The 17,782-nt window shown below is 41.0% G+C and overlaps 1 protein-coding gene across 1 annotated transcript in view; it reads left to right on the top strand.

Annotated features, from left to right (window-relative positions):
- The first annotated feature begins 84 nt into the window (after positions 1 to 84).
- Positions 85 to 17,782, top strand: part of RAD54B (RAD54 homolog B) — a 63,675-nt gene continuing 45,977 nt past the window's right edge. The window contains exons 1-3 of the mRNA XM_041412987.1: positions 85 to 172; positions 3,019 to 3,179; positions 3,830 to 4,001. Coding sequence (XP_041268921.1) covers positions 3,042 to 3,179; positions 3,830 to 4,001 — 310 coding nt within the window. The 5' untranslated portion in view covers positions 85 to 172; positions 3,019 to 3,041. The remainder of the gene's footprint in view (positions 173 to 3,018; positions 3,180 to 3,829; positions 4,002 to 17,782) is intronic.

The following is a 17,782-nucleotide window of genomic DNA, read 5'->3' as shown; positions in this document are numbered from 1 at the left end:
GGGGCGCGAAACGCCTTTCCAGGGCCCCGTCCCGCGGAGCGGCCTGCGCGCACGCGCGCCCGGCGGCAAGGGAAGGCTGCGCAGGGCGCACGCGCGGTGCGGCCGGTGGGGCTGCCGGGAGCGCGCGGCGGGACAATTGAGCGCAGAGGCGGGACCGGCGGCGGGAGCGCAGGTACGGGAGCCACGGGCGGGGGCCTGGCGGAAGCGACCCTGGGAAAGAGCCTACAAATAATCCAGCTCCAGCTCCCCTGCCGTGGGCAAGGGCAGCTTTCACTAGGTCAGGTTGCTCAGAGCTTCATTCTGCCTGGCCTTCAGCCATGGGGCATCCACAACTTCTCTGGGCAACCTGTTCCAGCGCCTCACCATCCTCAGAGTGAAGAATTTCTGCCTTACATCTAATCTAGACCCGCTCCCTCAGTTTGAAGCCATCCCCCCCTTGTCCTACCGCTACATGCTCTTGTAAAAATTCATTACACTACTTGTGATCTGAAGGGATTTTTCAGTAATGTTGATGTTCAAGGCGATGCACTCGCTGCCTGCAGTTTAAGTGAGTAAAAGCTGATGCTGGTCTCTGCAGCTGCCCACAGCCGCTGTTCTGCCTCTGCGTGTGCACGGAGCTCTGCATGTGTAAAATCTTGAAAGTTCTTTGTACGTGTATTTAATTTTCAGTGCAGCTACCAATGCACCCTTAAGGACCAAAGTACTGAACCGAATTCAATGCGTGACCAAGCAGAGGCGCCCATGAGACGATTTGGGCTGTGGTTTCGTGGTGCGCTGGGTTTGGTCAGGCACGGTTGCTAATAGCAGCTAGGAGCAGTGCTTTTTGCATTGCTTGCAGCTGCTTCCCTGCAGCCAGACCTAACAGTGAGGCAGGTGCAAGGTGCCCTGGTGTATCGGCCTGTCTCTGAGGAAAGGGCATATTTGCATATTCTTTCATTTAGTTGTAGTCTGGAGGTGTTCCTTGCCTTGCTACTCTCACTCTGATCTTATCCGAAAGACCTGGCTCTGTGGTTTCTTGATGTTCTATTCCTATTGGGTAGTAGTGTAAAGGGATAAAATGTAAACATTTTGGTTATTATATTTTTAACATGTTTTTATTATATTTTATGAAAGCTTGCATTTTAAAAGACAAATATGTATTTCTGGATGCAGTGTTTAATTTCAAAACCCACAAACCCATAAAGGACTTTGTAATTGCAAGCAGGTAATACTGGTAACAGTGAAGTTATTGAGTTAGCAAGAATAGTGTCTTCAAATGCTTAATAATTTTCAGGTCTTCTAATGAGTTTGTTTTTGTGGTTTTAGACCAAATGACAGTGCAATGGCCAAATGATTTTAGGAATTAGAGGGCTTTAATCATGGATATGTGCAATTTATGAATTGTGCAGCTTCTCTGCCCACAGAACCTCAAGTGCAGTGGACAGGGTTAGTGTAGCCCTGCAGCCGTGCTATGCACAGTCCTCATGCAGAGCCCTGGGGTGTCCTGTGCTGTCTTCCCAAGTGTCACTGTGCAGTGTAGGGTTGGGTAGAGAGCTTGTTCAGATTCCCATGGCACCTGAAGCTGGCTCTGCTGAGCACTAGCACTTGCAGTCTGCTCTCCCTGAAGGTTCTTGACACCTTTGCAGTGTTCACAGTGGCTTTTCACACTACAAATACTCCTGTTATTATAACCAAGCTACTCCCTGATTGCACAGGGTTCCATTTGCTATCACTGTTGTCAGGTTAGCCTAACTTAAGTGAACTGCTGTAGACACAGGCTTCTTTCCTTGTATTTTTAATGACATCCACAGTGGAAGTGACAACAGTTGAGGCCATTTTGCCCCTGAGATTTATGTCTAGTGACAGCATCATATATTTGCTAATTGTGCAGATATGGGGAGAGAGCAGTACTCCTGCTGCCAGTCTCTGCATGTTTGCAAAGTGTTTTGGCAGTGCTCTGTCACTGCTTCAGTGCAAACCTTGGAAAGGACCGTGGTTGTGCCCCAGGAAGCCACTGGAGTGCAGAGTAGCACCAAAAAAGGTGCAGAAACACACAGTCTGTTGCAGCAATGCAAGCATGCTTTTGAGATGGTACAGAAGTTTGATTCTGCAATCTGTATTACGGTTTGTTTTTAATCCAGTAGCTGGGGGGAATCATTTAAAATAATGTGTGTAAATGGAGAATTAAACCTGTAACTGTAGTGTAAGTTGTGCTTGCCTTCTTTATTTTGGCTGCTGTCTCATTCTGTTGGAGTTTTCTTCTTTTCTTTGATTTCTGTCTACTGCTTTGAAGCATTAAGATTATAACTAGTTTTTCTACTGGTTGCAAAGTAAACTTTGTTATATTAACATTGGCTTATGTTTGGTTTTGCCTTAAGGCTGCTTAAGGGAATAATGGTTTTATATTTTGAGGGAAAATCTGTAATACATTCCTTCCACTGTTCAAGTGGACATAACATGGAGCAATAATATCCACTGTAATTCAGTGATAATTTTCTGCTGAATGTTAATCTTATTATGATGAACCTGAATGACCAATGTAATTGGCTGTTTAATGCAGAACACTCATCCCAGGTATGAGACACACCTTCAAGATTCATTGTTCATTGTGCACTAATTCACTGTTCATTGTGCACTAATAATGGGCTTTTCAAAATTATGTTTCCAGTGTACAGAATAGTAAGTTTTGCTTAAAATTGTTGTTCTTTTTATAAACTGGTCTAAGTTTGCTAAATAGCCCTACAGTGTGCATCTCCAGAGCATTTACTGCTCTTGGGAACTGCATTAGTGGCTTTTGAAATGAACATCAAGGTGTTCAGCTGCAGAATTTGCTGCAGTCAATCCTTCTTAGTACTTAAAGCATTGCAATGATACTACTTTTTATTAAATGTTATTATGCTTGTGAATATTGTTTGAAGAGCTTGTATGCTCTTTTATATTTTGAAATAGTGCTTTTGTTGTGATCTATGGATATATTTTTATATTTAAAGCCTATCTTGGGTACAGTTGTCTTTATCTGCTTCCTTCCTTCCCGTCCAGCCTGCAGAGCAGTACAGCTGAATATGAGGCGATCTGCAGCTCCAAGTCAAGTCCTAGGAAATGCTGGCAAAAAGCCAAGGTTTATACCACCAGGAAAATGTACTGCTGTTTGTCTCAAGAATGAAACTAAGGAGATGGACCAAGAAATTAAGTTAAAGGAGGTAAACTGAACAGTGCACTAACAAGTATTTGTACAATATTGTGATTAAAAGATAACATCTGAGCTCAACACAAACAATCTCTGCTTAGAAAATCTATTCAGAACAAATTTTGACAGCTTTGCTGTCAGTACCTTTGTCAGTACCTTGCTTCTCAGGTTAGGCTTCTCTCACTGTGGAGTGGTTGCAGAAAAATGTTTTTCAAATGAATAAAATTAATCAGTATTGAGACCAAATGCAATTCTCAAGTATAAATGAGGTGGGGATTGCATCTTGGCATGGGCTTTATTGTAAAAGCAGTTAAAGAGCTAGGATACTTGTTGTAAAGTCTCAGTATGCTGAGTTGCAGTTCTGCTGCAAAGGGACTTTCTCTAAAACTTTTAATACTGACACAGAAAAGCAGCACAATTTTTATTTATTTATCTACAGAAGACATATTAAACTAAATTAATAAACTATTTACACAAGTGTTTGGTACTGTGTGCACACATGTGTTGTTGTGATGCATATAGTTGTGCAGAGATGTGCATATTTATATAACAACTTGATAATGACAATTAATATGTCTTGAAAACCCTTCTTGTTGCTCTTTTCTCTATTTCTTTTCACCTCCATGCAGGAAATGCTATTGTGAACTTATTTCTCTTTTGCAGATAGTTGAGAAAGAGGGAGGTGCTTCATTGCTATCTAAAATAAATATCCAGAATCAAAATGAAAATTGTACACAGTCTGTGGAGTCAACTGGAAAAGTAAAGACAAAAGCATGTTTCAGCATTGACAAGTGTAGCAAGGCAGAAAAGAAAACGCTAAATGTGCCCAAAACTGGTAAGATGCTCTTTCTTTTTTACTACCATGTATCATAACAGAATTTTAAAGCTTATGAATGATAGACTGCATATACTAAACTTTTGTGAAGTAGTATTATAAGCATTGTGCAGTGGTGGCGTTGTTTGGTGTTATACTGGATAGAGTGAAGGAAACAAGTGTTAAACAATTTTTTTAATAAAAAAGGAAAGAACCAAGGTGTTTTGGAAGCCAATTGGTAGTGTTGCTGTTCAGGTTTGTGTCTTCCAGAAGAGAGAGCCTTATAGTCAACTCACTCTAATCTACAGTTGGTGCAATACAAGAATTGTAATACCTTAAATAGTGGGGAAGTGTTGTAATTTGGAGACCTTGCTGACCTCATGCAGAGAAAGCTAACCATTCTGAATGGATTCAGGTTTTTTTCAGAATTAATTAAGTTTTCTTTTCTTCAGTGTCTCCAGTGGGCACTTAAGGTTTAAGCCAACTTTAGCCACAGAGCAGAACTGGCTTTGCTCATTTGTGGGTGTGCACTTCATCAGCTGTGCCCTGGTAATGAATGCCTCCAAAAAACCAGGGTAAGCACTGCAGAGACGTTGAAGTGCCTGAACTATAGCAAGTGCACTTGGATGGACTTGAATAACATTGTGGGGTTGAATGTCTTCATTTCCCAGTATTGGTGTGCCCTGACCACAGATGCAGCACAGTTCTATGTTGTGTGAATGCAAGTCTATGACCTCAAGAGCCAAGTACATCTTGAAAGTCTGGCACTTGATGGATGAAAATCGCTCCTTTTGGAGCCATCTCAGGCATTTTAAACACCTGTCTTACAGTTATTTCACTCTTGTTTCTTTGTAATTAATTACACTGATAATGATGGTTTAAAGGTCATTTAATTAATAATACTTGGTGTAGTGAGTGCAGTTTTAAAAGAGCATTTCAGGGCCTCTTATCACCTTGAATTATTGGAAGGCTTTAACAGTTGCATTTAATTTTGTTTGTTATAAGACCTCTTAAATCTTGAAGCCTCATTGAAGCAAAACTGACATAGCTCTATGTCCCAAGGTCCAGCCAATAGTGAGGCTAATTCCCAGAAAGGAATTATTCCCAATAATGCACACATATGTCCTATATACACATACACACGACTGGTCACGTAGGCCAACACGGATGTGGAACACAGCACTTAGGCACGCACAAGCAGTGCCCATGGACATATCCCTTCCCTTCTCTGACTGCTTGGGGTGAAAGCCTGTTTATGGAAAAACAAATGAACACCCATGTATTTATATGTAAATACACATGCACACAGAGAATTTAGATCCCTCCTTATGCACTCGGTCCGTTCAGTAGCTGGCTCCTTGATTTGTCGGACGCCCCAGCTGTGGGCATGAGCCACAGAGGCCCACAGCTCCCAGTCCAGCTCCTGGTACGCAGACCTGCACTCCCAGAGGTACAAGAACACTGGGTCCTGCCAGAACTTGTCTTAGCCACTTGGTCTACTTAGTGGTGGGCTCCTGGATTCAGTGATCTCCCAGTTGCCTTGTGCCCAAGAGGTGCACACGTACAAACGTTTCTGGCTGAACTTACCAGGAGCCAACCCCCAGGATATCCTGGTCTCTTGAGTAACTTGCATGGACCTTTTGGTCCCTTGACCCTTCAGGGTCAAGTCTCAGACCCTCTGGTCTCTCCAATATCTGGCCCAGACTCATGGCTGCTCCAGCATTTGGCTTCCAAGCCTCTTACTCTATTTGGCAGCTAGTCCACGTTGGTGTTTGTTAGCAATCTCGCACAGTATATCCAGGCAGTGTTCTTGGTCTCTGGCCTCTCTGCTTGCTGACATATCAGGTACCTGAGCTCTGTAACCTGTCCAACTCCAGCTTTCACCTGGGAAAATATTTAGAAACGTAGTTTAGTAGGAAGATGGGACTTGGTCTGGCAATAGGATGTAGTGCATTGCTGAGGAAGCTTACTGATCTTCAGCTGTTTAAAAGTGGCTCCCTTTTTCCTTTTATTGTTACATGCTTGTTCCTGCCTGAACCATCTTTGTCTGTCCCTTTTGCATATCTTTGTAGTTTTTGATTCTTTTTTTCTCCATCAAAGCTCTTTCTAGCATCTGGAGATTGCACAAATTCCAGGCCCTGGTAGACAGCAATTCCCTCCATTCTGTAAGGTGCTTTGGAGAGCCTTTCCCATTGACTCTTCTTTCTGGATTTCAGTCCCCAAAATGGGAATGTGTTACTCTGATAGGATGCTGCCACTGGCATGGTTTGTGACCCAGGCTGTATGCATTCTGTTTGGCAGAGCTGATGTGGGGAAATTCAGCTTCCTTGTATGTCTTTGTCTTATGGCTTTCTTGTTTATCTGCTGCATGCTGAAACTTACAGTTGATGCCTAGACTTCAAGAAAATTTTCAGTGTCTATGGGACATGTTGAGGGGTCATACTTCCCTATAGGTACATCTGCAAAAATTTCTATCTGCTAATTCTGCTTAGCAGTGCACTTAAAAGATAAATAGTGGATTTAATTCCAAAATAATCTGGGAAATCAGCAGTCGTTCCAGCAAAAAATGGTATGAAGTGGAAAAGATACTAAATGTCTTTTACATATCATGAGTTCTGGGTGCAGCTGGTATGGGTCCTCTGTGATGACTTTAGAAAAGTAACCAAAAAGTTGTGGAGTGAAACTGCGTGAGCTGCTTCTGTTGATGTGCTGTTACCTTTCTGACAAGGCATTTTGTGCCAAAGCCCTTTCTGTGCATGCAGAATGAGGCTAACCCTGCAAGCCTTTGAAAAGCTGTCATGAAATGTGGTGTAAAAGAAGGAAGTCTAATGTCAATGTTAGTTATTGTCTTCAGGTTCACTAGCGATGAGAGCACTGTAGTGAGAAAACAAACCTGTATTGAGTCTTCCTTAAATTTTAAGTAATTTTTTAATAACTTAGATTTTCCAAGACAGTTTCTGCCCTTTACATCACTTTTGTCTGCTATTCATTACAGCTAATGTAGCAATTACATTGATTATGTAAATCATAACCTTCTTTGTAGTGTGAAGTTAAATTGTTTTGTCAAAGCTGGCTTTGGTATGAAATTCAGAAGTAATGGAAACCAGTTGTAAAAGCCAGAGTCAGTTGGGGGTTTTTATTATTATTAATATTGTAATGGAATTATGTTTGACTGTCAGTCTCTGGAGCCTCATACTTCTCTGTTAAAGGGGCATTAAAATAATTTAAAGATTGAAAAAGTCTGTGTGTATGCATTATTTTGGTCTCCATATCATTTAGTGCAGATGATAAACAGTTTGATAGTCACATATCACACTCAAAGCTGCTGTGTTTGGGTTTCCAGTGCAGCAGAGGAATGTGTAAATAAATACCCTAGGTTCCATGGAAATTCTTTTGAAACACCTGTGAACCATTGGACAACTGCACTGTTCATAGACCTAATCTTTCTGAAACGCAGCCCTAAAAATGCTGTGCATTCTTTCAAAAAAAAAAAAAACCCAAAACACAAACCACCAAAAAAACCCCAACAAAACTCAGTTATCTGACACATGGTGTCCGTTTCTTGGAGCAGACAAGTAAGGATGTTATTAGATGGAATCAATCTTAAAATTATAGCATATCTGGCTTAAAAAATATTTGTTTTTCTAAGCATCTTTTAAAAAAACCCTTTGCATTAAAATGCCATTAATGAAAGTGAAGTGCAAGGGACTCTGAAATTCTGTGAGATGAGCTATTTCCGGAGACATTTAATAAGATTGTAGTAACAGTTGAATGAAACCTACATATGTGTTGTAATTTTAGGAGTGTTTGAACTGTAAGATTTTGAACATGTTCCTTGGGCAGTTTACAACTTGTGATTCTAAGTTCTGAATACTGGAAAATAATGTTACATGTTTCTTTGTAGGAAAATGAACTTTACTACTCCTTTGAGAATTGATATTTGCTTCTTTTTAAAGAGGAATGAACATGGCAATCTCTTTGGTACCTTTGTTTTGTATTCAGAATATAATACTCGTTCACACAATGGATCTTTGGGAGGGAGGAGATTTATTTGACATTGACATTAATACTTTTTCTCACATGCCTTCAAAGAATTCAGCTAAGTGTGCACGCTCTTTAAAAATGAAAAATACTTAAACATTCCTAAACTATTTACCAGTAACTGAAAACAAAACCATTGATGTGTTTGGAAGGATATTATTGTACTTCTCAAGTGCTCGGTTTCTGCTTGTCCTCATGACGTTCTGAGTTTCTATTAGCAATAACAAGAAAACACAAACAATTTGTGTTTGAAGAAACAACGGATAGGCAGATCCCTAAACTATAATTATTATCTCCTCCGTGTTGCTAGCGAGTGGGATTGGCAAGAATTGAGGTTTTTACCCACATTGCCTTCAATTTAAGGATTTAACGTATATTTATTTTATTTGTATAAAGCAAACAATTTAATTAATGTTTATTATCTGAGTTTAAAGCTTACTTTCTGTTGGTACATTTAATCTAGAAGAATGTTGCTGTGTTGTGCCCTTTGGGCTTACTGTTCTGTGTGTGGAAATGAACAGCTCTTTCACCTGGACGCTGCTTAGACGCAGCATTCCGGTCGGACTGAGATTTCATTGTTTGAACCGGATCTAGGTGAACAGAAAGAATGGATAAGGAGTTTCATTCTGTTACAGCTCACCACCTGTTTGGTTGGTTTTTGGTTCAAGAGTACCTTGTTTTTCATCTATCACTAACATCTGCTAATGCATCTTCCAAGAGGAATGTTGCCAGAAGTCATGGTCAGATACTATCTTTGAGCTAACAGTGAGGACAAATTGTAACTGTATTTCTTAATGGGGTTAATGTGCTCACCTCATATCTCTAAATAGATGTTTCTGAATGTCTTTCATGATAATATCAACTGTGCTTATTATTTGCATACAGTTTTGAATGTATTTTCTCTGTCCTCTCTGGAATGTTAATGTTTACTGACTACATTTGTCTGTAAGGTTTGGATGCTTTGCATACTTAAGCTTCATTTTTCATAATGTAGTCCCTTCAGCTTTCTAGAACATTATTACAGATCTGTCTGATACCTCTTATCACTTGATATGAATGAAGTCCTTTTAACAATTAATGTGAATATTTAGAGAAAATCCACTGTTAATTTATGACAGTAGAAATCAATTACCTGTCACTTTTTATCAGTGGATTAAAAAAAATTATTTTCAGGACTTTCATATTGTCCAGTTTCAGTCTAACTGCCTACTTACTGTTTCTAGTAACAGAACTAAAAACATTCATGCCTACTTTGATATCTGCAAAAGTACAAGTATTAATTTAATTTCTGTTGTTGTACTTCACAGATGAACTAGAAAAGATATTTCAGTCAGTCTGTTTTAGTGGTGGAGCTGCATGTGTAGCTGCAGCTCTGTCTGTCCTTTAAATGTTTTATAAACAGCTGGTAAAGCAGTTAAATCTTTGAGTAAAAGATACTCCATAATCATCTGTAGCTCTTAATAATTTCTAAGCACATCTTAGAACAGCTAAGATGTGACTGGATGTCTGAGTGTAAGTAATTTGTTACTGCATTGTTTGTGAGTAATATTTTACAAGTCTCTAAATTTTGTTGTAATTTCTTATTCAAAATGGTATCAAATTACTTTGATATACTTTATGATTTAAAATGTTCTCCTTCTTCCTGCAATGTTCTAGAAGAATAGTTTATAATAGCGAACAGACAAATTTATAGACAAGTTTATTCTCAATTCAGGATAGTTTCCTTGCTGTTTAGGTGTCATCTGTGCCTGTTTGATCAGTCCATCTCAAGAGATGGGGACTGGTTAATAAAACTGGACTCATGTAAATTCACTGTGAGATAAATTGTCCATATCTGATTGGATGCTGGTTCCAGAAGTGTTCACTTGTACATCAGTCACAGTGGGTCTTGTGTTTTCTGCTCTGGAGCTTTGGGATTCTTTGACATCTCCTCAAGACAACACCTTTTACTTGGTGCTCTTCCTTGGGGTGTCAAATGATGTCTTCTACTCCGTGGCTGTCTTAAGGCCTTCCCTAGTGTTTCCCCAGCTGATTGTGCACACTCAGTGGTCCACTGGGCTGTTGTCACATTCCTAACTGTGTTTATTCATCTTGAATTTGGGATGGCCACCAGCTGAGTGCTGAGCTACACAGTGCTAGTAGAATTAGCAGCCAAGGGTGAGATGGAAAGAAGGAACTTTACAGCCGCTTCACCACCAAAGGCAACATCTCATAAAATGTTCAGCAACTGCAAAACTGCTTTCCTGGATGGGGTATTCATCTGCAATGCTGCTGTAAAACAAATCCAGACTTGCATAATTCTAGTGGGATATTTCCACAGTTAATTTATAATTTGGTATGATCCTATCTTGCTGTCATATGAATAACTAGGTTTTATGCAATTATAGATGATATAACCAGGATATTCACACACTGGAGAAAAGAGCAGTGAATTGGCAGAGAAATGTGCTTTTCATTTGCCCCAGTTAAATGTGCTTTGCATTTGAGCTAATGAAGATAATGAAGGAGAGGGGAAGGAAACCAGAAATCAGAAAGGTATTACATGATCAGAGAATAAAGAAGAAGAATTATATTAGATGTAGGATATTCAACATTTTCCAAGGAAATTGGAGGGATTAAAATGAAAGGTTCACAGTAGTAACTTGTCTCTTAAATGGAATTGTGACTCCTTCTTTACAATGAAAAATATAAATTTTCAGGTTCTTTACTTTTGAGCAATGCTTATTTTTACTTTTGAGCATTATTGAAGAAAGCTGTGCTCCATGTAAAGATGATAGTCTTTCATGCATTTTTTAAAAAAAGGCAGTAAGTTATTGAAAGTAAAAATGTGTAAACAAACAAGCAGAAGGACTTAAATAGTCATGCAGAAAGAGAGGTCTACTTGGAAACTGCAGATATAAAGCAAACACCCCTTTCCAAAGGCTGGCTAGGGATATGTTGGGAAATGAACTTACTATCCCAATATATTTATTACAATTTAGCTCCCTAGAGTTGCATGCAAGCACACAGCATATAGTCTGCAATATACAGAAAAGGAAATTATCTAATATCCTAACTTTAAAAATGAGGCACTTGGAAAATACTCTGCATAGAGATTATTCAGGTTTATCAGTAATAATTCTTTCTATTCCCTCATCCATTCTGAGGGAAGCTGTACACATAGTTTCTTTCTTCTTACTTCTTTTTTGATTTTCAAAATCTGTTACCAGGCTATACCAATGTAAGATGGGCAAAAGAGAAATGCATGGCTATTCACACTTTCTCACATGTCTGTATTTTCCTTTCTCTCACCCTTTGTAAAGTTCTAGTTTGGAATGTGGGGAGTTGGTGAGTGTGTATATTCCCAGCTCTCCTGTCTCTAGTAGATACGAAGGTGGACTTAAGATGAGGGAATGCAGTATCAGGTGGAGGGACAAGAAATGCCTTTCTGAAGGGAACTGGGAGGGTTTTTTTGGGCTATCCATGAGTATTATGACAGACCAGGCCTGAATGCCTTCAAAGCTAGTTGTCAAATCTTTCTGTGGCTGTGCTCATTGTTTAGATCCCCTTTGTTGCCATGTCAGTCTAACTTGAGTTCAGTCCCAGCTTTTGGGCCTTAAGTTTTCCTTCAAACAGAAGCTTTGTCACAATATGACTTTCCTTGAGCCAACAAGATAATGATAAGATGGTTATCTCACTGTCTTCAAAACATCAACTAAGCAAGATTAGAAGAATGGAGAAAGCTGTTTCTCTGTCAAATGCAGGGAATAGTGCCCAGGGTAGTATTTTCAGGATAGTATGTAAAAGCATAATCTCCAAAATTTTAATCTCTCCATGAACAAAACAGGAAACTTGCAGAAACTTGGCTCCTCTAACACTATTTCTTTTCCTAGGGGCTATCTTGCTAGTGAAGAAGTGAGAATTTAGGGAAAATATCATGGGAAAATCATACTTTCAAACCTTTCTATATTTCTCAGCTGCTTCTGATTAGTCATCAAAAAGCTTGGTGGAAGAGAGGCTCAGAGAAGATATAAGCATGTTTAGGAATGGATGCATTTCTTAATTTGTAAGTAATGGGGCTCTTAGCTTTTCTATTTTTAAGGACACAACTTATGAAGGGAAGAGCTAATTCATGGAGCTGTACAGTCACATAGTATTATAGAGTCCTGTAGCTTTAAGCCAAAGAGTTTGAAGGATGGTTACTGATCTGAATGCGTGGGTCTTGGAATGTCACACTGAGATGAAGATAAATTCTTTAAAATTTGGCATGGAGGGCATTTTAATTGGCTAATTCATGTATTACCCATTTCAGTGGACTAAATGTTGAGAGAATGCCTTATCTCAGCAGAGGGGACAGAATTGTATTTATCTTTTATGCTTGGAATTTTAGCTGGTAAGAGCTTTGAAGAAGGCTGGAACCCTTGTTCTTGCAGCAATTTCAAGAACTGTTAGAGGTTGGAAGTTAATACATGCTAGATGCTGATCACAAAAATAGATGCAGGACAAAGAAAAGAAGTAAAGCTTTGCCTTACTTATATCACATCCCATGCAGGACAAAGGTTTAGAAATAATTGTGCAGGAGAAAGGAAAGGAGTGGTCTGAGAGGTCCAGGTGCATCAAAGATAAGAACAATAAAATATAAAACTGATGGTCAAAGTGCTGATGAAGACAAGAAAAAAAATACAAGTGACATGAGAAAGCCATTTTAAACACAAAGAACCTAAAAGTATTATTTCTAAAGGGTCTGGTGCAAATTTATTTAAGCACTGTAACTTCCAGGTAAAGTTATATTACAACTTTTGGTTCACAAAACTTTGTCATCTTCAGCCCTCTCCTTAGTGATTAATGCCTGCAACTCCTACCTTTAGACACTGCTCATGAAACAACTGTCCCTGTGAGAAACCTTCTGAATTGAAAGTTTTCTTACACACCCTTTGCTCAGCAGGCTCTTAAAGACAGGCAGATCGAATGACTTGGCACTGTCTGGCTGTCGTGTCAGTAGAGAGGACTATATGATGACCTAATGGAAGTTTTGCAGCCCTTACTACCTATAGACACTCTCATCTTATGCAGCTGCCAAATTCATTTGCAAGGGTAAGCAACTGCCTTGATACTTGCCAAATGTTTCCACTGCCATAATAGCCCAGTATATTCAGTGATGTGTATCATACCCCATCCTAGCTGCTGAATCTTTCTACATTTTTTTGTAAGCACAGGGGTGCCAGGATTCCATTTTGGCTTTGATTCAAATCTTGCAATCATCCTCTTCTTCTCAAGGATTTTCAGGCTCCTAGGTGATTGCAAATGCTAACTCCAGGTCTCTGTAGAGCTGGTTTGCTTGCATATTACTAAATAGGAACAGAAGTCCTTCAGACTTATCCTGGGGCTACCACTTTGTGAGTAGAGCACCTTTACAGGGCTTAGCAATCTGGTGATTTGGAATTTTTTCCACTAGAAGGTCCCAGCCTGAATCACTTAAACTGGTGTCATTCCTTTCAACATTCATGTTTGTTCTCTGTTCCAAATAGCATCTTTCGAGAGACATTCTTTCTTAGGGCATCCTCAGTTTTCTCAAATGTCTTTTTCCCTTTGTCTCATGTACCTTAGAGTGATTCTTTTTTAAAGTCTATCATGGAAGGATTTTTCCTCACTTCTGTGTGACAAAAGATCCTCCCTCTCCCTCCAAAATTCTCCCCTCATTTAAGACATTCTCCTTTTCAGGATGTTCTGCCTTATAAAGTGTCTAAATTTACATGGGCCACTTGATGCAGTTAGTGGCTGTGATACAAACCTATCACTTGTAAAATTTGTGGCCATTAAGCTTTTTCAGCAATCCATAGTGATTTGGCTACTTTAATTCCTGACTGTATTATAGCTGTGATTCATTCCTCTCAATAGATCTCCAGGATGCACTGTTTGTGTCATTTTCTGGTTTTAATTCTAGACTTTTTCACCAGGAGGTATAGAAGGCAGTGAAGTGATGGAAGGGGCGCATGTATGTTTATTTCCTTCAGTGGTGAGCAGAATTTCTCTCCTGCTACCTGTGGTTTGCTGTCAGTTGTGGTAATAGAAGTCTTTAGGAATATGGTTTGCAATTCACCCTACAATGATTCAAATAGAGTCTGAGGAAGCTTTTTCAATGTATTTCTTTCTGTGGGTTTCTGTGGCATTAGGGAACTGCTGGTGATTAAAACTAACCCAGCTCAGAAAAAAAGTAATATGAGTTGTCCAGGTTTGTGAGTGCTGGGGCAGGACCATGACACGATTGGGGGGAGGCAGAAATGACTGTTTTGACAATGTACCACATCTATGTTGACTTAAACCAATTATTAAATTCATATTAAATTCTTATGCTTGCAAAATAAATAGATTATTCTGTAGCTAGATCATCTTGCTGAACTGGCTGTGCACTGTGTTGCATAAGTGCAAGTGTTGGTGGAAGGTGTAGGATGAAGGGTGGATTGTGGCAAGGTTTTTGTAATTGTCTTGGAGCTACACCTACTGTTTTAGCTCGAAGATGTCTATATGTATCATTAATATCCAGGCTTTTCACATTCTGTGATTTCTCATCCAAGCACTGATATAACCTTAGGCTGATGAGCAGAACTATTTTAAAAAGGGGGAAAAAAATGAAGGAAAAAAATCTTGGTTGGCAGCCAGCTTCATTTTTTACAATGGTTATTTTACACTCATGCAGAACAATATGCAATTCAGGCATTTCATCAGGCTTTTGCTGAAAAGAAAACTTTATAGAAGTATTTTGCTATAATTACATTAGTCTCTCTAGCAACATTAAGCACTAAGGTAATAAAGTAATAAAGTTTAGGTAAGTTTAATATTGGGATTTGCTGCATCTGGTAGCCCATTATAGAGGAGACTGCTGCAGCTCCTCGTGGCCAGGACCACAAGGATGTGTCTTTAAGAGGCACATGTGCACACTGTATGTGTGTATAGGGACAGAATCAAAAAGTTCAGCACTCATGCAAATACAAGCAGCTTCAATGGCCTCGTCCTTTCCATTCACTGGCTGATTGTGAAGAAAGCTTGTTTGTGGCAAATGCTTATGTACACAACTTGGATCCTCCAGCAAGTGGCCTTAAATTCTTACTCTGCTCAGTTACTGGTCCCTGGATCCCCTGGTCTCCCAGCTGATGCACAAACATGCATTGGGTCTCTCTGGTAGCTGGTCTGACCTGGCCCCAGGTGTCCTGGTGTCCCTCCAGTAGCCAAATCTCAGACCTTCTGGTCTCTTCAGTCTGGCCCAGACTCATGGCTGCTCTGCTCCCAAGCCTTCTGCATGGCTAGTGTGGCTTGGAGTTTGCCCGAGGTCACACCCTGGCACAGGTATCCAGGCCGTGTGCCTGGGCTCGGGCCTCTGCCTTGTGGTGCCTCAAGCACCCTGGGCCTTGCAGCCCGTGGTAGTACAACTCCAGCAGCTGGCATCTTTGTTTCTGTACATGGTCACACCCAATGGAGATTTTCTCTCACCCAGGAAAACAGTTACAAATGTAGTTTAACAAGCAGATCTGACAATCTGCAGTGCTCAGGCCCAGGGCATGGCTGAATAACCATACTGGGCAGCCAGCCACCTGCTTACATACACCTGGCCCCTGTTAGCCCTTTCCCCCCCTCCCAGTATCCTCTTATGCTTGTTCTTTCCCAAACCACTTTCATGGTTCACTATCCCTTGTGTTGCCTTCAGTTCTTCTAAATATCCTGTACTGCTTTCTGCAATCCCAAAATACTCTTTCTGGCATCTCACAATGAGTCCCATACCCAGTGGGCAGTAACCCCCTCCTTGTGAGGGGTCTGAGGTGGTCTAGAGAGCGCCTCTCCTGTGGACTCTGGGTCTCTCTTGCCCCTGGGGCCTTGGTTTCTTTCATTTGGGCTGTTGGGGTTCCTCTGCCCACGTCGCTCATTTGTGATCTTTGTGTCTGTGGGGAGGAGCCTTTAATCACTGACTTATTTTTGTCTCTAAAAAGTCAAGAGTCTGGGTGGGCACTGCACAACTGCTCCAGCAGTGGAGGGTGCGCGTAGGCTCCCCTGTGACTCCTCAATGCTGATACTGCCCGAGTCTAAACTACGAGAAGCACATCCAATTTTTGTTCAGTTACTGAAGAACAACTAAACATAAATTAAAAAAAAACCCAAAACTCTAACCACCAGCTTTACATTCTTAATATTAGTAAAGTGCAAAGGGAGGGGAAATAGGAGAGGATTAGGTGCTTATAAGTAATGGTTTTCATACAGTGCTTCTAACCACAAGAGTATTTTGTTTCTCAAATTTAAGTGTAATAGGCTTCAGACTATAAAATGCTTTATTTAATCTTGGCTTGAAAGCAATGCCAGCGAAGTGGACTGGTCACAATTTTGTTAGGTAGTACTGACAAGCCAAGTCTTAGAAATCGTTCCAAAAGTGCTTGTTATTCTAAATGCTAATTGATTTTTAGCAGTTAAAAGTCTCCCTTTGTTTAGTGTGAATTTCTTGTTTTGAATGCGGCTTGTGTCTGCTTTGGGATTTTTCCCCTTAGAGCAAACAAGTTTATACCTAGATCTTTATAGCCTTAGGATATTTCAAGCTATAATTATTTCTCTTTCCTTCCCCCTGCTTCTAGGCTCCCTTGTTTTCAAGGCTGGACATGTTAAGCTTAGGAAGCTGTTGCCACTATCTCAAGTGGTGTTTGTTTCCACCCTCCGGACGCTTTCAGTGGAGTACGTCATTTTTCCAACTTAGTTTTTGCTTTTTGTACTTGAGAACACCTTTCCTTCTATCTCCTGGGTTTTCTCTTTCTCCAATTTGTTGCTTTAGTTTAGACCACAGAAATTTAAAGCCTTGCATGCGTTTTTATGTGAAGGCTTGCTTTAAGGTGATACGTTGTTGAGCAAACATTAGAAATGGAGGCACATCTTGTTAATAAAAATCAGATTTTTTTTTTTTATCCTGAAAAAACGCCTGAATAAATATAATAAAAGTCAGCTGTTTGCTGGTGGATATTATGAAAAGCCCGGTATGCACACGCTGTAACGCACTCGGTAATCTGTCACGACCGCGGGCAGCCCCAGCCCTTGCGGTGCCGGCTCGCAGCCCCGGCCGAGGGGCGATGCCGGGGTTGGCCCGGGAGCCGCCTGAGGGCCGGCGCGGCGGCGCTCGGGGCCCGCTCGCACCGAGGCGTTCGTGCCGCTCCTCCGGCGCCGCAGCTCGGCCCGGGAGCGCTGCGGGCTCTTTAAGAAGCCCCCGTGCCGGTGGCTGTCGCCGGCTGCCAAGTGCGGAGAAGCCGAGCTTTACGGCGAAGCCCGAGCGTAACCAGCCGGCTGGGGGAGATGCCGCCCCGCAGTGACTGACAGCAGGACCAGCTCTATGCAAATGGCGCCGGGGGCTCTGCCGGGGCTCTCTCCACACGCGCCGCCGCCTCTCGCCTCCCGCTCCCCGTAACGCGCCCTGCCTCGCACAAAGCAATTGTTGCTTTTTTGGGGGGGACGTCGTTACATGTAAAATCATCTCCAGCACGGTTTCAGTTTGAGATTGTGTGAGGGAGCTGGGAGATGTGTCAGAGCTTGTTACTCCAGCTAAATTAGGTAATTTTTAGCTGGGTAACGTGCTAATCTTTAAACCTTTATGTTTTTAAATCCTGCATATGTCTGGTCTCTTCATACAAAAGTGTATTTTGCTTGTTTCTTCTCGCCTTCTTCAGTCTGAAGCCTTATGTAGGTCAGGCTTGGCTTAAGCAGATTTCCTGAACCTGCGTCAGCTTAAGCTGAAGGAATTTTAATAAACCCTCCCT

The sequence above is a fragment of the Onychostruthus taczanowskii genome, unplaced genomic scaffold (assembly GCF_017590055.1).
Source record: "Onychostruthus taczanowskii isolate IOZ18803 unplaced genomic scaffold, ASM1759005v1 scaffold4, whole genome shotgun sequence".
Taxonomy (NCBI): Eukaryota; Metazoa; Chordata; class Aves; order Passeriformes; family Passeridae; genus Onychostruthus; species Onychostruthus taczanowskii.
This window is presented reverse-complemented; position numbering and strand designations above follow the sequence as displayed.